The sequence below is a fragment of the Hyperoodon ampullatus genome (genome assembly GCF_949752795.1).
Source record: "Hyperoodon ampullatus genome assembly, chromosome: 3".
Taxonomy (NCBI): domain Eukaryota; kingdom Metazoa; phylum Chordata; class Mammalia; order Artiodactyla; family Ziphiidae; genus Hyperoodon; species Hyperoodon ampullatus.
The window spans coordinates 64,636,570-64,658,868 of NC_136916.1; the positions used below are offsets into that span (position 1 = coordinate 64,636,570).

Genomic DNA, 22,299 nt, shown 5'->3' on the forward strand with positions numbered 1-22,299 from the left:
TTTTGTCTTTTCTTTCTTTTGCCTTTTGGTGTTCTGCTACTTTTTTACCCCTTGGCTGCAAACATTGTTGTGGGTCCTCGCAGGGCTCCTGAACCCTGGCACTGGGCCTGTGGTACCCACCATGGTCCTAGGTTAGCATTGGACCCTTTGGTCATTTTCCCCTACCTCCTGCCTTCCCACCACCTGCTCCTTTGATCCCCACCCTTAAGCCTCCGTGGGTCTGGCCCTTTCTCAGTTTGGGGCACTCCAGATTCCCTCAATTGCCCCTGTACCCTGTGTAACCCTGTGTCTCCTGAGGTCTGGTTCTACCTGGGAAGGGGTTCAAGTCTCCACTCCCCCTGGATCTCCGGCCTCTGGGGCTTCTACCTCCCCCAGTGCAAGTGGCACTGTGGTGGACACTGGATGGCCAGTATTGCACAACCACCCTGTATGCAAGAGATTATCAACATCATTTTACAGGCCAGGAAATGGGGCCCAGTGAGGGACGTGTAGAGTAGCAGAGCCGTTGTGAGTGGTTCCCAGGCCTGGGCCACCCGTGTTGGGAGGCAAATGGCTGATGCCTGAGGTAGGAGCTGGAGGCTGGCTGGAGCCTGGAGGCACTTGGAGCCCCTTCCAGGCTGACCTTATTCCCTTTGCTGCCATTTTGGAAGCAGTGCTCTGGGTGAGGGTAGAATGAGGCTCCAGCAGACAGCCCTTGCTGCCCCCCAGACAGCAAAGCCCCTTTCCCTCCACTCCTCAGAGGCAGGACCCGAGTGGCTGAGCCTGAGTGCAAATCCTCTCTACACCTACTCGTTTTAGGGATGTTTCTTTTTCTTTTTTTTTTTTTTTACGGTACGCGGGCCTCTCACTGTTGTGGCCTCTCCCGTTGCGGAGCACAGGCTCCGGACACGCAGGCTCAGCGGCCATGGCTCACGGGCCCAGCCGCCCTGCGGCATGTGGGATCTTCCCAGACCGGGGCACGAACCCGCGTCCCCTGCATCGGCAGGCGGACTCTCAACCACTGCACCACCAGGGAAGCCCTAGGGATGTTTCTTAACTGTTCCATGCTTCCATTTCTCCATTTATAACAGGAGTTCCAGATGGCTGTTAGGAGGGTTATATGAGCACATAGCAACTGCCCAGTAAGGAGTAGCTGGGGGGGCCTCCCTGGTGGCGCAGTGGTTGAGAGTCCGCCTGCCGATGCAGGGGATACGGGTTCGTGCCCCGGTCTGGGAGGATCCCATATGCCGCGGAGCGGCTGGGCCCGTGAGCCATGGCCGCTGGGCCTGCGCGTCCGGAGCCTGTGCTCCGCAATGGGAGAGGCCACAGCAGTGAGAGGCCCGCATACCGCAAAAAAAAAAAAAAAAAAAAAAAGGAGTAGCTGGGATTATCAGCCTCTGAGCAGCACTAGATAGAGGCAGGGCCAAGAATATTGTTACCCCACTAAATGAGTGAGAAAACTGATTGGATGAGCCCTCTAAGGCCACACGGTGGGTGGATGTCAGGGCTGGGCCTGAGTGCACAACAGCGACTGTGTGCTACTCTGTGCTGGGCATTGGGCTAAGTACCTCCCATGAGTTATCTCACTGGTGACAACGTTCTGGAAGGTGAGAGCTACTGCCAATATTTTACAGCACATGGAGACTCAGGGGTACCGAATCACCTGTGTGAGATCGTGCAGCTGCTCAGTGGTAGGGCTGATTCTGCCTGGACACAGAGCTGTGCTTTTCCCACTGCACCAGGCCACCCTTCCAAGGCTGGCAGGCCGGGCAGGGTGGGGGCAACTGTCCTGCTGTAGAGCGACTGCAGGAGTGCCGGGCATTGAGGGGAGTGGGGCAGTGGGGGTAGCTGGTGGGTATTGGGTGGAGGTGGCCGCGTGCCTTCAAGGCAGCAGGTGGAAGGGTAGAGGGCTTGGCCCACAGAGAGCATTGAGCAAATATTTGAGTGCTAATTTTCTGTAGGGCCTCAGGCTGGGGTGTGTGAGCAGGATCTGGCTGCGGTGGAGGCGGCTGGACAGATGAGGCCAAGGGCAGGGAGCTGGGGTCAGAGGCAGGATTCTGGTGTCCAGGAAGAGAGTGAGTCAGGAGCCTCCTTGCTCAAGGGGCCAATATGGGGGATGGGAGTGAGAGCTGGGAGGGAAATGCTGGGACTGGGGATCCTGCGAGTGCCGAGGCTGAGCTGGAGAGGGTGTGGGCTCTGGTCCTGGGGCTTCCACCTGGGGCAGGGTGGGGCAGGCAGAGGTGGGGCGATGTGTCTGTGCCTGTGCCTGGTGTCCCGGAGTGTGTGCATCCTCCTGTGTGTTCGCTGGGGGCCTGCCGGTGTGCGCTCCTGTGCCCGTGTGTAGGTCCCCACCGGGGCACTCTTTGCCTGCAGTCATCTGGCTGCACATGATTTTCCCCGTGTTCCCTCCTGGAAAAGGCGACACCCCTGACCTCGAAGCTCTGGTCCTGCTTTGGAATCATGCTTAGCTCCTCTCTTTCTCTCGCTCCACAGCCAGCTGTGAGCAAAGCCTTGTTAGCTCCTCAAAAGAGATCCCACATCTGACCTGTCTCACCATCTCACCGTGAGGCTCAAGGCACCGCCGCGCCTGCCTGGACTACTGCAGTAGTCTCCAAGCTTTCTTCTGCTCTCTCCCATTCCCCGATGGTCTAACAGGAGCCAGAGTGATCTTTTAAGACCATATTCCAAATCAAATCATGTCTGTCCTGTGCTTTCAACCTCCAGGACACCCTGCCATTCTTAGGCCAGATTCCAAACTCCTACCTCAGCCCATGAGGCCCTCTGATCTCACTTTGGAACCCTGTTCCTTTAGGTCACAGAATTCCAGACCTACTGCTATGTCTTACATATGCCAAACTTGTTGCACCTCAGGGCCTTTGCCTTTGTTGGTCCCCTCTGTCTGGAATGTTCTTCCGCCTGGATGTCTGTATGGTTTGAACCTCAGTTAATTCAAGTCTTTGCTTAAAATGTCACCTCCTTGGAGAAGCCTTCCTTAACTTTAGTTCTCATCTTCTGTCCCTTTACCCTGCCTTATTTTTCTTCATTTTACTTATTATCAATTGCCAATTATATATGTGTATGTATTTAACTTTTTATTTTGGAGAGTTTCAAACATATACAAAAATAGAGAAGCTAATATAATGGATCCCTGTGTGTCCATACCTCAGCTTCAACACTTAGCAACCCTGGGCCAATATCTTACTCCCCCGTAACCCTTGCTTCCAGGAAACTCTAGCATCACACAACCTCCTCTGCAATACTTCAGTGCAAAAGTTAGATTTTAAATGTATCTGTTTGTTAGAAGGCAGCCTACCAGGGAGCTGGTGTTACTCTGTCTTGCCCGGTGCTCTATTCCCAGTGCCCAGCATGGTGCCTGGCTCATAGCCAGTGACCCGGGATGTCTACACGGCTGTGTCTCAGGTCTCTGGGGAGGGGGTGTGTGTGGGTTCCGGTTTGCACAGGTCGGCTGCTGTCAGGGAGTGAATCTGCACGTGCCTGTGTGCGTGGCCGCATGTGGCAGTCCCTTGAATATGTGTGTGTGTGTGCACACGTGTGTGTTGCCGTGGCAGCTGGTGGCTAAATGCATGCTTCCTCCCTGGAGTCATCTACCACACCGCCCAGGACCCAGTGACTTGCTCTGGGGAGTATTTCCCTCTTTCTCAGCAAGGCATGGGGTGTGAAAGGGTGGGAGGGGGATATGCATCAGACCCTCCCACCCCCGCTCTGGAGGGCTGGGTTCCAGGCCGGGGTGGCCCGGAGAGCCCCTCCCTGTTCTCCACACACAGCATAGCAGAAGGCTGTGCTGTTCCAGCCGGCAGAGCAGGCAGCCTCCTTCCTCCCTGGCACTGCAACCTGCCCTGTTGGGCTGGCATCAGCTGGGTGGGGTGTTGAGTAGGTATGTATGAGGGGTAGTGGTATCCCATCCTGGCCAACTCCTAAGGCTCCTCGGGTGACTCCTGGGTAGTTGGGCAACTGAGGCCACTCAAACTGGGGACAACTGGGTGCCGAGTTCTGGTCCAGGACTCAGAGCCCCCCACATTCCCCACCCCAGGGGTTGACCCTGGGAGGTGGGCAGTGGGAAGAAGTGCTTCCAGCCTAGCACCAGTTTACTCCTGGGAGCTGCTTCCACTCAGACCCAGCTTCCACAGGAGTGTCCCTCAGTCTGGTCCCCAGAGCCCTGGGTCCATTGCCTCCTCGCTCAGGCTCTGCATCATCTTCTTCCCTCCACAAGCTCTGCCTTAGCCTCAGCACTCCCTGTTCTTCAGGGCACAGCCTAGGCTCCTCTTCCAGGAGGCCCTGGAGCTCTGGACCCCTGTGAGTTCACCCCACCACCCTGCCCTCCTCCCCCTGTGGCAGGCAGGTTCCAGTGGGCCGCCTCCCTCTTGGGTCCCTGGAGCCAAGCCGCTTTCAAGGTAGCCTCCCTACAACCTCAGGGAGGTCCTCTGAATCAATGGGGTGGGGGTGAAGGGAGGAGGCCAGAGTGGGGCTGCTGGCTTCTCCTACCCAGAACTTGACCCCTTGCTGTACACCTCACTCTCCCTGCCCAAGCCAGCAAAGCAGAGTGTCTCCACGTCCCTCTTCACCACATGGGGGATGCTTGCATTTGGCCTTCCAGGAAGACTGAACATTTGTTCGGCACCTACTATGCGCCAGGCACCGTGATGCCTGTAATAAACTAAAAAAATAACAATAACCCCAACTCTGAACATTTGTGAAGCACCTACAATATACCAGACCCACGCTAAGCTGTTCAGTAACAACTGCTCTTATAACAGCAACTCGTCACAATGGTCAACGTTTACTGAATGTTTACTATGTGCCTGGTGCTGTTCTAAGAGCTTTGCTACAGCAATGACCCTTTGAGAAGAAGACTTGGTCAGTTGCTCTGTTTTTTTAAAAATAAATTTGTTTATTTATTTATCTTTGGCTGCGTTGGGTCTTCGTTGCTGCGCGCGGGCTTTCTCTAGTTGCGGCGAGCGGGGGCGACTCTTCGTTGCGGTGCACGGACTTCTCATTGCGGTGGCTTCTCTTGTTGTGGAGCACGGGCTCTAGGCGCGCGGGCTTCAGTAGTTGTGGCATGCTGGCTCAGTAGTTGTGGCGCACGGGCTTACTTGCTCTGCAGCATGTGGGATCTTCCTGGACCAGGGCTCAAATCCGTGTCCCCTGCATTGGCAGGCAGATTCTTAACCACTGCACCACCAGGGAAGTCCAGTTGCTCTGTTTTGATAGGTCCTAACTCAGGCAGAGGAGTGGGTGCTGGCCTGGGCCTCTAGCTAGCCACATCCCATGGCTGCCGGTAGGGACAGGAAATGGGGCAGAAATGAAGAAGTGGGGCTCTAGGCAGAAAGCAGGCAGCCTGCTCCCCCAGGCTTGGCTCCATCCTCTCTAGGGTCAATTATCCCATCATGAGTTTGAACAGGTGGGTGGACTTGTACAAGTTCATTGGGCAGATGCAGTCATGGCCTCTGCCCTCCCTCCTTCAGTTCATGTGTTCTGTCCCCAGACTCTGAGGTTCTCAGGGAAGATCATGGAGCGCAAGGGCTAAGGTGCTGAGACCTGGAACCTTCTTGGAGTCCCCAGGCCCTGCCCCAGCCACCTGTCCAGGTGCCACCCCCACAAGGCAACCTTTTAGCAGGGCTGACTCAGAAAGGGCCCTTCCGGCCTGAGTCACCGCCTTCCAGGAGTGCCCAGTCTCTGCCAGCCTCACCTACCTTCCTGCTTGCTCAACAGTCCTTTACAACAGGCTCCGCCTTCCCCAACAAGACCCGGCAGGGTTGCCCCTGCCGCTCTCTGGTTCTTGGAGGTCTCTGTCCCAGCCAGTATGTCTGGTAGCCCTGGCCCACCTGCACTTGCCCCGATGCCTTTCTGGGTGCCAGGAATCCCACTGCTGAGAGATGCATCCTTGGCATCTGGAGGGGTTCTGAGCCTCCAGGAGGCCCAGCTCTGCCACTGAATTGCTGTGTGATGGTGGCAAGTCACTCCTCTAAGGTTGGGACTCCAAGCTCCCAAGTTGAATGCAGGGGGGTCCTGTGGGTAGGGGGAGGGGCCCACCCTTGGCTCTGCTCTATTCCTTTTGCCCATAGAGGCTGGGCTCAGGTGGTTAAACCAGCTGGCACAGGGGGTTCTGAGAAGGGGCTGGAGGAGCAGGGAGAGGCTGAGTAAGAGGGGTTCTGGGTGGTCTCCCCACTCCTGCCCTATTTAATCCACTTTGACTCTATCTGTGGTGGGCTTCCACATGTGATGTGGTCAAAATGTTCTGCCCATGGGGTTCGGAGCAGATAGACCCCAGGTGTCTGGATGGGAGGGAGCCGTGGGTGGGTGTGGAGAGACAGAGAAGTCAGGAGGGACAGGGTCAAACAGGCTCCTTAGAAACGTAACGCCTGCCTGGGCCCCGGATGGGGGCCAGAGCAGCAGTACGGAGCCTCGCCTGCCCTCCTAGGGGACGAGGGAAACCGGCAAAGGACGTCTGGGTGGGACTGGTGGTTAGAGACCTTCTGGGCCTGCGGGAAGGAAGGGGCTACATTCTGGCAATAGATGTTTCCCAATCATCCCTCCATGCCTACTAGCACTGGGCCGGCTGGACACTGCCCCAAGGGAGCACACAGTATTGAACTATGTTTATTACCAGGTGCAGAGGGCTGAGGCCTTCGCCAGGCTTGGGGGCCTCAGCAACCTTGGAGGGGAGGGAAGTTGGGTGCCCCAAAGGCACTCCCAGTACCAGGGAGGCACATAGGCTGGGGGTCACAGCCAGCGTGTGTTTTGGGGGGCAGAAGGGACAGCTTGGCAGCCTCCATCCAGCCTCTCTTGCTCCCCACCCTCTGCAGGATAGAGAGCTCTGGGAGGCCCATCTTCCCTTCTTGATCAGGCCTGGGCCGGACAGCAGCTTCTCCACTCCTCTGCTGGCTGCTGCTGCTCAGCCCTGGGGGAGACCCAATGCACTGACTAGTGACCTTGGCTGGACACCTCCCTTAGTCCCTCCCTCTGCAGGCAGGGAGGGGCCAGGGAAGAAAGGACCAGCTGGATTGCAGAAGGCAGGGTGCAGGGAGCTGCTGCACTGTCCAGGGACCTGTCTTTGGGAGGTAAGGGTGGGAGTGGACAACAGCCTGCAGACCCTCCCCACTGGATCGGACTGGCTGCTGGCCTCACCCTCCTCTGCTTCAAGGACTTAGACAACCCATCTAATCTGGGCTTCAGGACTGACACTTGAGCCCTCTGTGAACTTACAAGGCATCAGAAGGAAGCCTTGGGTTTAGCTCTAGGCTCTGGGCTACCAGAGCTGGTAGTTGCCGTGCTGGGGACCCGGGGAGCTCTTCCAGCTCCCAGCTGAGGCTGCATTTGGGTAGAAAATTCCTTCTTGGCCACTGGTTGACTTAACCAAGGGCTGCTTCTGTCTTTAGGGGCTCTTAGGACATCTGAAATGTGAAGCACAACCCACCAGTTATCCTGGTGGCCACAGGGGGCTCTCTGAGGAGTTGGCATGTTTTATGAGGACAGCGGCTATCAGTTAAATACTGTACCTCATTGCACTGAGAATGGAAATGTGAGCAGGAGGTAGGTTGGTCATGCTTGACATTAGCCCCTGCTACTTCTTCCACGGAAAGGCCCGACACTCTGTAAGGAGAGAAGGAAGCAGCCAGAGCCAGCTGCCCTCCTACTCTGGGCTTCCCCGCACCAGCTAGCTCATGCCACTAGGTTAGGGCATACATAGTGTGGTAGTTACTCATTGGCATGTCTGGGGTTCTTCAGGAAGGTCCAGGTAAATTTCTATCTGCATCTCCCACAGCATTTTTGGCACCAAATGCCCTTGCCAAAAATGCCTGACTAATCCTAGCAGTAACTACCCAAGGATGGCATAAACTATGAGAGGACCTAGGATGGGACAGGGGCTGTAGAGAGAGGGGTCCAGCACGTCTGGCCTCCATCTTGACGCCACTCACTTGCCGGGGCTCCCTCACTTGTGACATCATCCATGTACCCCATCTCTCCAGCGAGCGCAGCGTGGTCTCCAAGTTCTGCAAACTCTGACTCCTCGGCCCCTGGCAGGATGAGCTCCCCACTGCTGCCAACCCCAGGTGCTGCAGCACCCCTTGGAGGATAGCCTGGATGCTACGTATACCCCTAACACATCCAGTGGCAGCAGCATCAGGACCCGGTGACCAAAGGTGTGGTGCCCGGCCGGAGGAGCCCTCAGGAAGGGCGGCTGTGTTATGATGGTGGTTAGATTACTAACGGCGCTGCGTGAACTCCCCGTGTTCCTCTTGGATAAGAGGAGGGACAGCTGCTCACACAGGGCCTCATGCTTGCTCCATGCCACACTGCCCTGTGTCATAACTTCCTGTCTGCACACCCGTCCCTCCCACCAGACTGTGAGCCCCACGAGGGCAGGAACCATGCCCAACTCCAATAAAAGCCACTGACAGCAAAAAAACCCCAAACTCCCCCCAAAAAACAGGAGAACAGGAGACCCAAAGAGAGAATTCTGGGGGGGCTGCCCAGGTACCTCTATCCATTTAAAATCTGGAATCTTCAGGGCCCAGAGGAAGATGCTGGCACCCCTGGCAGTTCCCACTGATCAGGAGTGGTTGGTTGTGGGGGGAGGAGGAGGAGGACCATTTCTCTTGCTTCCTATTGGAGGACAATGGTTCCAGCTCTATGGGTTCCACAGCTGACATAGCAACTCCACTTAAAGGGCCAGCTCATAGTATGAGGAGAGGGGCTCAAAAGGAACCCCATCTTTAGCACCCAAGAGGCTAAACCATTGAGGGTGGTGGGCAGGGTTTCCAAGCTGGGGACCTGGGGTCTGGGCTCCTCTGGCAACCCCTACTCTGTTCCCCACACCCCCTTCACCATCCTTCTTAATGTGGGGTCACTTCCCAGCTCTGCTGATGTCAACTTGGGTCTGGTGATGGGCAGGACATCCTGGCCCTTGGCTCAACGTGGCCAGCTCCTGGGACTGTGGGAGGGCCATAGGCAAGGAGCACTTAACTCTGAAGTTTGTATGTGCACCCGTGTGTGTGTGCATATGAATTACATAGGAAAGTATTTATCTCTGTGCTGTGTTTCTGAAGGTCTGAAAGTGCATAGCTGTGAGCACAAGTGCACATTGTGTGTGTGTGTGTGTGTGTGTGTAAGAGGGTCAGAGGTTCCTGGACACTCCTGAGCACTTGTGCACAGGTTGGCTCCTATCCTCAGTGCCTGGGAGGAACCAGCTCCTTAAAGGAACGAATGGTGAGTTATTTTGTAAGGTGGGTAGCAACCTCCTTAAGCCTGGGGTGTATATCTGAAATCTGCAAAATTATAAATCTGAAAAAAAATAAATTGAGGTCCCACATTTAGAATGGGTTCCAGGTCCTGCCCACTGTCCAGCCCAGGCTTGGGGGGCCGGATCAGTGTCAGCCCGTGCCAGCTCACTGGGAGCAGGCCAGGCCAGGCCATGTGAACAGAGAGGGTATCATCAGGCCTCTGGAGAAACCTGAGCTGAGGCCAGATCCTGCCTGGCAGGTCTGTCACCCTCTTCTCGGCTTACACTCCCAGGGAAACTGGTCGTCGCCCTGGGTGGAGACTGGCCCCAGATATCAGGGCCCTGAGGATGCAGCCTTGAGCTCCCGGGAGAAGCTGGGCAGAGTGTGGGGTGTGGCGTGGAGACGTGCTTGGCAGGGCCTCTGGATGAGGCTGGCCTGGGGTGTGCTGGAGAGACCAGGCTTGAAAAGGAAGCTGGGGCCAGGATCGTGAGCCCTGGGTATGGAGGGATCTCTGCAGAACCCCCCAATTACAGGTCCTGGCCACCTTCCACGAGGGGGAGGCTTTCAGTGTGGCAAGAGGAGTTGGCTGGGCCTCAGGGGTCTGGTCTACTCTATGGTTGCCTTGCTGTGCAAGACTCTGGACAAGCCTCTTCTCCTCTTTCTCAGTCCCCTCTTGGTTCTCTGGAGGCCCTTCCGGCAGTGATCTACCAGGATTCTGGGTTTCCTCCCCGAAACTTCTGAGAGTGGGGGAGGCTCTAGGAGGCTGGATGCTGAAATGCAAAAGGCATTGTGGGGAGGGGTGGTCCAGGGGCAGCACCGTGGGGAGAGGGAATCTTCTCTCTTGCCCTAACTCTTGGGTCAGGTGTTACAGATGTTGAGCACAAGGAATAGGTGATGCTGCTCAGCTGCTGAAGCCTGGCTGGTGCTCTCCACCCCCAATGCAGCTGTGCTCAGGCCCCAGCCACTCCCTCCCGCCTCCCCCCAGAGCTCAGACAGTTCTCCTGCTGCTTTTCTTCTGAGGACTTTAACCTGCTTCCAGGGCTTGGGGTATTCCCTGGGACCCAGAATCTGTCTCCATTGCCCATGACCCTGGGAAACCCTCTAGAAGGAAAGGACCAGAGAGTGGTGGCTCCTCAGCAACTCATCGAGGGCCTTCTGAGGATGCTGTGTCTCAGACCCATCGCTGACCACATGATGGACCCTTGGGCCATGTACAGGGACAGCTGACTTTTCAGAACCCTTGCTGCTTGCTCTGCCTTTGAGAAGCAGCACTCTTGGTCCTCTTGTTGGAAGGGTAAAGACCAGCAGAAATCTTCCTTGTGAAAATCTCCAGGGAGCTGAGGGAAGGCACCTCTGGTGGTCCCCCTCCTCTGCCCCCAGCCTTGGGATCCCCAAGATCCCCTCTCTCCTCATCTTTGCTGCTCCAACCTCTTGAGAGATGAATGGAGAGGAACAGGCCCTGGTGGCCTAGTGGTTAGGATTCCAGGCTTTCACTGCCGTGGCCCGGGTTCAATCCCTGGTCAGGGAACTGAGATCCTGCAAGCCGTGCAGTGTGGCCACAAGTGGGAATTCGGGCCCCATCTCTCCTGGTGGCTGAGGTCTGGCGGGATGGCCTACACTGGTGGAGTGCAGGCTAGTGTGGCCAAGGGCCCCGTGCATGGTCAGACAAACAACACATGGCTGTCCAGAACCTCTTATCCAGAAGCACTGTTTATCCAGGCCCCATGGAGCCGAGTGCCCCCAAGTACCCGCCCCAGTCCTCAGGGGAGCACAGGCACCGCAGGGGCCCATGGCCTGAGACCCTGCACGCTCCCCAGCCCAGCCCACTCTGGGGCCACAGACCCATGCTTGTCTAGCCATCAGCCCATCAAGGTGGGGCCCTGGGAATGAGCTGGCCTCAGACCCTCCTCTGTTTCTCACCCCAGGGGTTCCACCAGTCTGGGCTAGCTCAGCACCATGCTAAATAGCTTCCTTGCAATGCCCCTTAAATAAACCCATCCCAGAGCAACCCACCCACCTTACACCCTGGATACATTATTCCACTGGCTTATGCCTTCTAGAGAGTGGGAGGACTCTCTCCTCCTGCCCTCTGCTCCAGGAAATACCATCTCCCTAAAAAACCAAGGGAAAAAGTTTTCCTCTCAGCTCTGGGGCAGAGATGAGGGGAGGCCTGGCTTGGAGTGGAAAAGCCAAGAATACCCATCTGTCCCTCCCTTCCCTTTCTTCTCCTTGCCTTCTTAGCAGCCTGGGTCAGGTGTGACTTACCCAAGGTCACAGACCCAGGACCCAGAGTCCTGACCATCTAGGAAGTGGCTCTGGTTTTGACAGCCCACACTAGCTCCAGGGCAGGGGACTGACTCCAAGCCTGCCTCTGCCCTTGGCCCCTTGCAGTTCTCCTGGCTCAGAGTGAGCTGGGGAGGTTACAGCTCTTGACTCCACTTGGTCCTGGACCCCTGGGGCTTCCTCACAGCACCCTCCACCCCTGGTGTCCCCAGGGCTCTCTGGCTCTGGGGATACTCAGACAGCACCAGGGCATGGGAGCAATGGGGCTGGGGCCTGAGCAAGCCTGTCCCTGGCCCCATGAGCATCTGGGCCCAGGCCAGGCCTCACACCCAGTACTGGCCGTTCTTGAGAGCAGGGTTGGATGTCCGGCAGAACTGCAGCAGCTCTGGGTCAGGCTGCCCCCCCGGCGGAGCCCCCTGGCCAGGCACCGCTGTGAGGGGGATGGCCTGGCCCGGCTCCACCTTGCGGAAGGTCTCTGTGTCACCGGCCAGGCCATTTCGGGGCTTGGCAGTCAGCACCTGGACGCTGTGCTTGCCCGTCTTGTTGCGTTTGCGGAGGTAGAAGAGCAGAGGCACGATGAGTGCCAGAAGCAGGAGGACCAGGCAGACGGGGACGATGATGCTGAACATGTTGGCCTCGAGGAAGCCCAGGAAGTGCCCCCTGGCCACGGTGGGCGTGGGGCTGGAGGCCGCCAGGCCTGGCTCACCAGTGGGGGTGCTGCTCCCTGGCTCCCCTGCTTCTGTCCGAGCAGGCAGACTGAGCAGGGCCACTCTGTAGGGCCGGGCTGCGTTGTAAGGCTCCGTGGCAAAGTCCAGTGAGGCCACGGCAGGAGGGACACCCCTGGCCCACAGCTCCAGAGTGAGACTGTCGCCTGCAGGTCCAGGAGAGCTACCCTCCGGCCTGCCCACCTCCAGCCCCAGCCTCCCGTCCTCAAGGTCCTGCTGGGTGAACTGCTCCACAAGCTGGCCGCCCCTGGGCTCTGTCCTGGCCCGGGGCACGCGGACCACACGGCCGTGCCGGGGTCCCGCCAGGAGCCGGAAATGCGGCACACTGCCCGTGCGGTTGGCCAGCTCGCCCGCATCTAAGACTGTGGGGTCCAGGCGTAGGGTGGCACCCTGGGGCCACGGCCCACCTGTCCACACATGCAGCAGAGCCCTCACGGTGACATTCACCGTGGCGGATGCGTTGACACCCCTGGCCAGTGCCAGGATGCTGAATTGGTCGTGAGAGGAGGAGAAGCTGGTGAAAGCAAAGACCACTTCGCCCTGGTCTACCTGGAACTGGCTGAAGGCTGTGGCAGGCTGCCCGCGCACCAGGAGATGCCCATGCCGGGGCCCCTGGGTGAGGCGGTAGGCTGCGTCTGCCTCCTCCCGATCGGAAAACACGCGGAGCTGCTGCCGGCTCAGGGAGGAGCGCCCTAAAGCTTGGGGCACCTCTAGGGGTGCCCGCAGCTGCACCTCAATGGCCGAGGGCAAGACGTCCACGGCCAGGGACATGGGCAGGGGTGGGCTGGCCCCATCAGACACACTCAGCTGGAAGATGCCCACCACGCTGCTCCCATTGGCCACAAAGGCCAGCCGCCCTGCATCCACGTCGGCCTGGGTGAAGCAGGTCACAGGCCCCGGGCTGGCCCCTGCCAGGCTCAGGAAGCCATTGTGGGGGGCCCGCTGCACCTTGTATTCGATCTCCCCCGGAGCCGAGTCTGGGTCCACCACGCTCAGCTGGGCCCGGGAGATGGGGCTGCGGGAGCCCCGGGTGAGCCGGAGCGGGATGGAGGTCTGTGGCTGAGGCGGCCGCTCATTCACATCCCGCACTGTGATGGCGAAAGCCTCTGAGGTTTGGGGTCCCACCACGGAGGCCCCTGCGGGCCCCTGGAGGTGGGCACGAAAGTGGAAGTCATCCTGCTGGGTGCCCCCGCCGCCATGGGTGTACACCAGCTGCCCTGCGGCCAGGTCAGACTGCAGGAAGTGGGGCCGCCCGGTATGGAGGGGCTCCTCAGACACCAACAGCTGGCCCCGCTGGGGGAACCGTGTGATCTGGAAGAGCACATCGTGCTCCGAGTGCTGGGGGGCCGGAATGCTGGCCAGGAAGTTGGAGGCATCGAGGGAGGCTGTGGTGATTTCGGCCCGCTGGCCTTCCGAGACCCAGAGACCTGGGGGTGGGACACAGGCTATGAAGGTCCCGTCCACTGAGGGGAGAGCCATGGGCCCTCAGACCAGGGTCCCCAAGGCCAGGTTTGTCCCTCCCCCCTCAGACCAGGTACCCCAGGTTGGGGCTCAGGGTCCCAGGACGACCAGGATTGTGTCCCTCCTTCTGACCTCAAAGCCTCCCCACCTGCCCACCCTCCCTATAATTTACCAGGTCCTGGGAGTTGACATGAGCTGTTGACCTTGGCCTTGTGTCCCCTCCTATCTGGGCCTCTCCCAGTGTCCGCCCCCCGCCCCCCCCAACGTTGCCATCCCACCATGTTGTTCACCTTTGTTCTTCCAGAGGCGGCTGGGGCGCTGGGGACAGGTAGCTTCAAAAGACACAGTCACAGCAAGGGTGGCGGCCACGTCGGGGGCAGGCGGTGAGGACAGCCGGAGCTCCAGGGCGTCATGGGCCTCCCAGAAGGGCTCGGGGGGCATCTCGTGCTCATACAGAACATTCCCAGCATATACCTGCGGGGAGAGCCCATTACTGGGAGGAGAGGCAGGTCCAGCCCACGGTGCCCAGGAGCACTGGGCACTTGGGCCTCCCTGACAGCCCCTCGGAGCCCAGCCTCCCTGGAGGATCTCCCCACTGTGCCTCACTCTATGTCTGTAGCCCATGCTCTCCCTCACCAACTCAGTGGGTCACCAGAAAACAGTCACATGACAGTGAAGAGCCAGGCTCTAGAGTCGGATGCCTGTGTCAAATCCCAGCTCTGCCACCTTGGGCAAGTCACCTCAAACCTCTGAGCCCCTGGGAAAAGCAATGCTCTATCTGTGCTTCTCTCGACAACAGGTCTTTCCTCTTTTGCATGAAATCCCTTACCCTCTTCCTTACTGAAGACACTGCTTCTACCATCTCCCGTCTTTCTCCCATGGCATCAATTTCCCCCCAAACAGATTATTCCCATCGTTACGCAACTATGCTATCCGCCCACCGTAAAGAAAAAACTTCTAGGGCTTCCTTGGTGGCGCAGTGGTTGAGAGTCCGCCTGCCGATGCAGGGGACACGGGTTCGTGCCCCGGTCCAGGAAGATCCCACATGCCGCGGAGCGGCTGGGCCCGTGAGCCTGCGCGTCCGGAGCCTGTGCTCCGCAATGGGAGAGGCCACAACAGTGAGAGGCCCGCGTACCGCAAAAAAAAAAAAAGAAGAAACTTCTCTTGACTTCACTTTTTACACCAGCATTTGGTGTCCCACCACCCGCACTTTTGCTCTTCTTTGCAGCAAAAATCCAAAAAGAATAGTCTATACTCTCCCCCATGCCGTCTCGAGTGCACTCCACCCAGGCTTCCACTCCTGTTGTCACCAAGGGCACGATGGCCTCTGTGTTGCTGGACCCAGTGGCTGGTTCTCAGAGGCACTGGACACAACTGAGCATTCCTTCCCCCAGCCCACCCGATGGCTTCCAGGAAGTTCTGCTCCTTTGGTTTTCCTCCAACCTCACTAGTCGCTTCTTCACAGATGCTCTGGCTGGTCCCTCCCCTTCTCCGCAATGTCTGTGACTTGGCCTTGAGACTCTAACTACAGGCACTGCCCATGTGCTCTTGGTGGGTCTCACGTCCTCAAATGCCAGCCATGAGATGACCCCCTTATTTGTATCTCCAGCCGGGGCTGTGGTCTCCTGAACTCCAGGCTCGTAGCCACCTGCTTCCTGGGCAGCTCCTCGAGGATGTCTGAGGGACATCTCAAACTCAGCATGTCCCAGACAATCCCTTACCTGCCCCATCTCTCCCAGTCTTCCCACCCCAGAGGGCACAGCTCTGTTCTTCCAGTGGCTCAGGCCCCACACCCTGGAGTCACCCCTGATTCCTCTCCTCCTCTCACGCACCATCATCTCTGGCCTGGATTACCACAAGAGCCTCTTAACTGTGTCCTGGCTTTGGCCCCTGCTCCACTCCCCTCTACAGTTTGTCCTTAATGCAAAAGTCAGAGTGAGTCTTTAAAAACGTAGGTCAGGTTCTGTCTCTCTTGCTCAGACAGTGCAATGGCTCACCACCATTTGGCTTCAAAGACCCCATGTGACCCCGTTACCCATGACCTCACCTCCTCCAACTCCTCCCATGGCAACTCCACTCCAGCCACACCCACTGTTCTCTAGGGGCCGTCTGCTGTTAAACACCAAGGAATAGTCTCCACTTCCATCAAGAAATCCGTTCCCTCCCCCTTCTAATCCCAATGTGTCCTCTTGGCTTATCTTCTGTTTTCCCCTTTTAGGAGACACAGGGAACTATTTTCCTTCTCTCAGAAAAACAAGACTTATGCAATAGTGAGATGGAAGCCGACTGGGGTCACAGTGTGCAGGAGATTCTAGGAGCAGCGGGGTTGTGGTGAAGTAGGGAGCCCCGCATGGCCGGGAAGGGGAGCCGAGCCCAGTCAAAGGGGTAGCTGTTCTTCAGCTGATGGCCGGAAGAGGGAATACAGGTCTTTTAAGAAACAGAAATCAGGGTTTTGGTCTTTTTTGGTGTGTGTGAGATCCCCTAATTTTAAAATATTAAATGCATGTGCAGGCCAAATAAAACACATCTGAGGGCCAGCTGTGGCCCGCAAGGACTGCCAGCTGTAACCTCTGGCTCAGGCTGACGGGTGGGCAGGAAGGAAACGGAGACCCTCAGGAGTGGGGGTGAGAGCCTGGATGCCTGGGTACAGGAGCTACTTGTGGGTGGGAGGTGTCTGGCTGGGGACGAAGTAAGTCACAGGCAAGGTGGGGAGGGGTCCCTGACCTCTGGGAATCAGTAGTGTCCTTTGGTCAAAGAATCTTGGACTAGCAGTCCGAAGGCATAGCCCCGGTTTTGCTTCTTACTAGCCCTGGGCTCTAAATAGAGTCACCTGACCTTCGTGAGCCTCAGTTTCCTTATCTGTAAAATGGAGACACCTGGTCCCTGCCCTACCCAGCTCAGAGTATTGTGGCACAGTGGCACTGTCAGATACCACCCAGTCCTGCCCTGCCCACTTCTCCAAGGGGGTGTGTGTGTGTCTGCCACGAAGCCTCCTCCCAGCTTCCCTGGGTGGCGCTGCCAGCCTGGCCCCCTGGTGGCCATTCAATTCAGTCCTTCAGATTGCTGGGGTGTGAGGGAAGCACAGCAGGGTGGGGGAGGGGCCTGAAGGGCTCATCCTGTTCCCTCCCCCTTCCTGGGCATCCGATGACAAAACCTGCCACGGATTCAGGGTGCACAGCTGCTGCAGCCTGCTCAATATTTCATTATGGGGAGGGCAGGAAGGGAGCCGTGGCAGAAGCTGGGAGAACAGAGAACCCAGGCCTGGGGGATGTTGATGTCAGCGACCTGAGAAATCTTCCCACCCTCGTTAAAGTTACTTCCTTCCCCATGCCTGAAAGACCACCCCCGCCCCACTCCGCCTTCGGGGACAACCAAGGCTGCCCTGGAATGCTTGGTACCTCCTGCACTTAGAAGGGGCCTTAATCTAAGTGATGGCTGCTGGCCCCACTGGCACAGTTAGCACAGAGAGCTCTGTGATCCCAGCAGAGGCAGCCTAGCGGTCTGCCTCTTCCCATGGCTGAGAGTTCTAGTTTTCACTGGTGGCCTCTGCTGTGCTCTGGGATAGCTGTGTCCTGAAGCTGCCATGATGGATGGATGGCAGCTTCACTCCCAACTTGACTTACTCAGCTGCTTCTGTCCACTCGTCTGCTTTCAGGACCCACTCTGCTTCTTGCTGGCTCTTGACCTGAGCCCCAGGCTCACACCTCTGCCCACAAGCCCAACAACTGCCTTTATCTCAAACTCTATTCCCTCCAGACCAAACACTGCCCCTCACCAGCCACTGGATTGTCTAGGGTCCCCTATGCAGTGTGCCTTTTCCAGGCCCCTAGGGTCCAACTGCAGTTCCTTCTGGAAGCCAAGCCCCAGAACCTGATCCCTGCCCTGGGACTCTATAGCCCTGACTTCCCGCATCCTTCTTCCTCCCCCTGGAACACTAAGCCCCATCTGCCCTACCAGCCTGGTAGCTCCTGGAGGGCGGGGCATGCAGAACCTGGACCATGGCAGGCCCAGGGAGTGGCTGCCAACGAGGCTGGAGCTGGTACCCGTGTCTACATGTGTGTCCAGGGGCAGAGTGGGCCACTTGAGACTGGATGGAGTCTAAGCAGTGGCTGTAGAGAGTGGTCCTTACCTCTGCCTGAGTGAAATTCCCCAGGGCCTCCCCGGTGCTGCCCTGCTGGGTGTGGAATAGCCGGCCAAGCCGGGGTCCCCGTACCACACGGTAGAACAGGTGGTGGGGGTCGATGCCTGTGCTGGAACTGGCTCTCAGGATCTGGCTGCTGAGTGGCTGGATGGACCCTGTGAGAGGCAAAAGGGGACTGTCAGCCTCTGACCAGGAGGCAGGGCAAGGCCTGTGACTGCTGGGGAGGCAGCCTGCCCCTGGCATGGCACACCCACCTGGGCAGATGGTCAGCGTCCGGCTGCCCTCCAGTGAGAGGAGCAGCTGCTTCTGGGCCGTCACCCGGAAGAAGTGTCCAGTGGAAGTATGCTCACCATCAGACAGGATGAAGCGGAAGCCTCCGTCCGGGGCTCCTAGGACAAGCGTGGAGTTGGGTCTCGCTGGCCCACGCCGGCGCCCATCCTCAGGGCACCCCCACCTCTCGGCACCCACCTCTGTGTGAGAACAGCACGAGCCCGCCGTCGAGCTGGGCCTGGGTGAAGCTGTGGACCTCGGCGCCCGGCGCTGTCCGCAGCACCACCTGTCCATTGCTGGGCTCCTCAAGGGTGTAGACCAGGTCCTCGGGGCCTGAGTCGCTGTCTGTGCCCCTAAGGGCCTCCGGAGGGATGGGCACAGTGGCCCCCTCCCACATCTGGGGGTACAAGCGTGCAAAGGTTCTGCCCCCACCAAGCTTACCCACTTCTTTCCTCCCTGGCCCTGGGGCCACCATCAGGGCTCCAACCACACTGCCATCTGGGCTCCCCTGCACAAAGCGCCCTCCACCCCATTCAAATTCCCCTGTTGGCCCAGGGCTCCCACGCCCAGGCTCCCTGCTCTCCATCTGCTCTAGTCCTGCTTGTCCGTCAAGGCCAGCTCATGAACCCCAAGAAGACTCCAGCTCTCAGGCCCTCCCCAGAGATCCCCAACCCTGACCCAAAGTGCTGCTTAATGTGGCTCACTGGCAGGGCAGGAGTCTCCCTTCAGACCCTCCATGGTGAGTCTGGGCAGGGGCTGGTACACGATGGGAATCGTGATTTTTGTCTGCCCAGGATACTTAGAAATGGGCTCCCTTTCCTGGTGAGGGATGGGGTGGGAGGCTTGGTGAGCTGGAGAGGCCAGTGTCTTGCAGCACTGAAGCAGCACTGGGATGGGGGCCCAGGTGTTTCCAGTGCAGTCATGAGCCCCCAGGCAGGTGGGTGAAGGCTTCCTGGGGGCAGGCAGCCCCACCCCACGCTCAGAGTGAAGGGGAGCCCCCCTCAAGCCTCCCACCTGCGAGCAGGGCAGGATCCTGTTCCTGTTCCAAGGGTCCTATTACAGGTCCTGCTGGGTCAGCAACTTATGAGCAGTACTGGGTAGGGGCTCCCATACCTGGAAAACTGAGCCCCCTGGGATTCCCTCCCCTAGCCCAAGGCTGAGCTCAGCCAGAGCTCTGGAAAGAAAGCGGCAAGGCACAGATGCCGGGCTTTAGCACAGGGCTCCTGGCACAAACACGGTGGACAGCACCACCTGGTGGCTGAACTGCTACACAGCACCATCTGACTGTGGTTCCAGGGCAGCCCTTAGCCTGAAACCTAACCTCTGCTGGCCTCCCCACCACGGGGCTGCTCCCCACAGCCACATCCTACACCAGCAAAGATTCCCAGAGCCCCATGTCACAGACAGCCCAAGTCAGCCCTCTTTTGAAGCCTTCCATGGCTGCTGCTGACCCAGAGTCCACACTCTAGAAGTCAGCATTCAAGGCCCTGCCCATTTGCTACCCTGCTGTGTGGCCCTGGTCAAGCCACACCCCTTCTGTTCCACCAGTAACTTCTACTGTGACCCTGGAGAAGTTTTGTCACCTTTCTGGGCCTCAACTTCCACCTCTGCTGGATGGGGGCACCACTACTCTGCAGTAGTGTAAGAGGCAGGGGATTGGCGAGCCAAGCGGTGGCCTTCACTTGCTGGTGGTGGGAGTGGAGAGCAGTTGGGATCCACCCTTAGGGGTCTGAAAGAGCTTTCTTCAGGAGTCCTGGTCCTGAGCCATGGAAAAAGCTTCCTGCTGAGGGTGAGTCCAGGGAACAGCAGGACCAAGCATGTCCATTCACAAGGCTGTCTATTGCACTTATAAGTGTCCAGTAATAAAGCCCCACACCTGTGTTCTATTTTCAGTGCAGTCGCTCTTCTCTCTTCCCAATAACCTAGTGAGGCATGTGGTAGGATCCCCATTTTACAGAGGAGGAAACTGAGGCTCACAGAGGGGGAGCTATGTGCTGGCCTCTCTCTGGGAGGGGAGGTGGGAGGTGGTCCTAGAATGCTCTCACCTGCAGGCCTGTGTTTGTGGTGAGGACGGGGGGTTGGTCGTTGACAGGCAGGATGGTGATGGTGAAGGTCACGGGCTGGCTCTGGCGGTCCATCTCTGAGGCATTAGCCACTAGGACGAAACTGTCTGCCAGCGTTTCGCTCCCGTCATGCACATAGAGAATCAGCTGCTGTTCCACCTGCAGGCAGGCCCAGGGCTAGGGGTCAGGCCCCAGCAGGCCTGAGACCCATGGTGGGTCTCAGGCCCAGCACGTTTCATGCCCTGCCTTTGGGTGCAGGAGGAGATTGACTCCTCCAGAGCTTCACTTTCTGCAGGTGGCAATGGGGACAATCATTTCTCCCAGAGCGAAGGAATGAAGGAGTGGAGGAAATGGGGACATTCATCTCTCTCTGCCAGGGAGGGAGGATGAGATGAGGGGCTCTGTAAATGTGGGCTCCTGCCTCCTATCTGTGCATACCCCCAGACTCTGCCCCCAGAGCTGGGCTGCACCCTGGGCCTCCCTGACCATACCTCTCTCCAGGAGAAGGTGCTGAGGGTCCTGTCTTGAGGTCCTTCCTCTCTCTGCAGGACCCCATGCTGGGGTGGCTCCAGCACCTGCAGGTCAAGGCCCGGCAGCGTGGGGAAGTAGGGCCCGGTGATGCGGAGCAGCGGAGGGGCCAGCGTGCGGGTGCCGCCCTCGGGGACGCTGAAGTTCAGCGCCTCCAGTGGGATGGCAGTGGGCAGCACCTCCAGCTCCACGTGGACGCCCTCGAGGGGAGCACCCAGGCCTGAGGACACATCCAGGGAGAAGACATCGCTCCAGGCCTCAGGGCGGGAGTGCAGGTACAGGACCCTGCCCGCATCCACTGCCTCCTGGGAGAAGCTGTGCACAGGGTCCAGGCTGGGCAGCTTGGCTGCTGTGGCGCTGTGGGACAACATCACCAGGTGGCCAGAGCTTGGTGGGGTCTTCACTGAGAACACAATGTCTGCTGGTGGCACTGCCTCCTGGGCTGCCTGGTTATGAGAGGGGTCACAGAAGGAGGCTGTTGAAACCTCTGAGGTACACACTCCCTCGGCGATGTACGCAATCACACATCCTCAGATTCAGTGACACGGACATACAGTCTCACCACACACAAATGTGTGGACAGAGACACATATATGTCGCACACATGCACATACACACACACGCACACACACACACTGACTGCCCCTGCCATGCTACTGCCACAAGAGGGCGCCCCATCCTTCTCAGCGACACAGACTCCTACAGTACAGGCCCCAGGCAGCTTGCAAACCCTAGTCCAGTCTAGGGCTTGGAGGGAAGGTGCTCCCTCATCTGATGGTCCAGCCATAAAGGCTATACACCACCCCCAAACTCACATTCCTGTTCTGTCCCTCTGCTTGGGATACTGTCCCCCCGTTCTCTGCTGTTAAATCCCAGACTCTTCAAAGCCTGGCTCAAATGCTGCCTTCTCCCGGCAGAAGACTTCCCAACACCAGACATGTTTAGTCACAGTCTGCCCTAAAGTCCAGACAGCCAGAACCACAAGAGGCTCAGAAGTTGGCAGTGTAAGAGAATAAGGCCCAGAGAGGGCAAGCAACTGGTGTGAGGTTGCACAGCAAGGCAATGGGTCTGCTGGATGGCCTGCGGTTGCTCTGTGAGGTTCCTGGGTGGTCAGCAGCCCTCTCCAGACCTTGAGGCCTGGCCTGAGGTCTGGGGAAAGAACTGAGGACATGGGGAACTTCCCTGGTGGTCCAGTGGTTAAGAATCCACTTTCCAGGGCTTCCCTGGTGGCGCAGTGGTTGAGAGTCTGCCTGCCGATGCAGGGGACACGGGTTCGTGCCCCGGTTCGGGAAGATCCCACATGCCGCGGAGCGGCTGGGCCCGTAAGCCATGGCCGCTGAGCCTGCGCGTCTGGAGCCCATGCTCCGTAACGGGAGAGGCCACAACAGTGAGAAGCCCACGTACTGCAAAAAAAAAAAAAGAAAAGAAAAAAAAAGAATCCACCTTCCAATGCAGAGGACGTGGGTTTGATCCCTGGTTGGGGAATTAAGATCCCACATGCCTCGGGGCAACTAAGCCCGCGAGCCGCAACAAAGGTCCTGCATGCCTCAACTAAGACCTGATGCAGCCAAAAATAAAAATAAATAAATAAATATTAAAAAGAAAAA

General features: G+C 58.1%; 1 protein-coding gene across 1 annotated transcript in view; it reads right to left on the minus strand.

Annotated features, from left to right (window-relative positions):
- Positions 1 to 10,913: 10,913 nt before the first annotated feature.
- The window catches only part of CSPG4 (chondroitin sulfate proteoglycan 4), a gene marked incomplete at its 5' end in the record, with an annotated part of 36,081 nt that continues 24,695 nt past the window's right edge, over positions 10,914 to 22,299 (minus strand). The window contains 7 exons of the mRNA XM_079701205.1: positions 10,914 to 13,656; positions 13,981 to 14,164; positions 17,820 to 17,986; positions 18,086 to 18,220; positions 18,300 to 18,498; positions 20,147 to 20,323; positions 20,656 to 21,138. Coding sequence (XP_079557331.1) covers positions 11,828 to 13,656; positions 13,981 to 14,164; positions 17,820 to 17,986; positions 18,086 to 18,220; positions 18,300 to 18,498; positions 20,147 to 20,323; positions 20,656 to 21,138 — 3,174 coding nt within the window. The 3' untranslated portion in view covers positions 10,914 to 11,827. The remainder of the gene's footprint in view (positions 13,657 to 13,980; positions 14,165 to 17,819; positions 17,987 to 18,085; positions 18,221 to 18,299; positions 18,499 to 20,146; positions 20,324 to 20,655; positions 21,139 to 22,299) is intronic.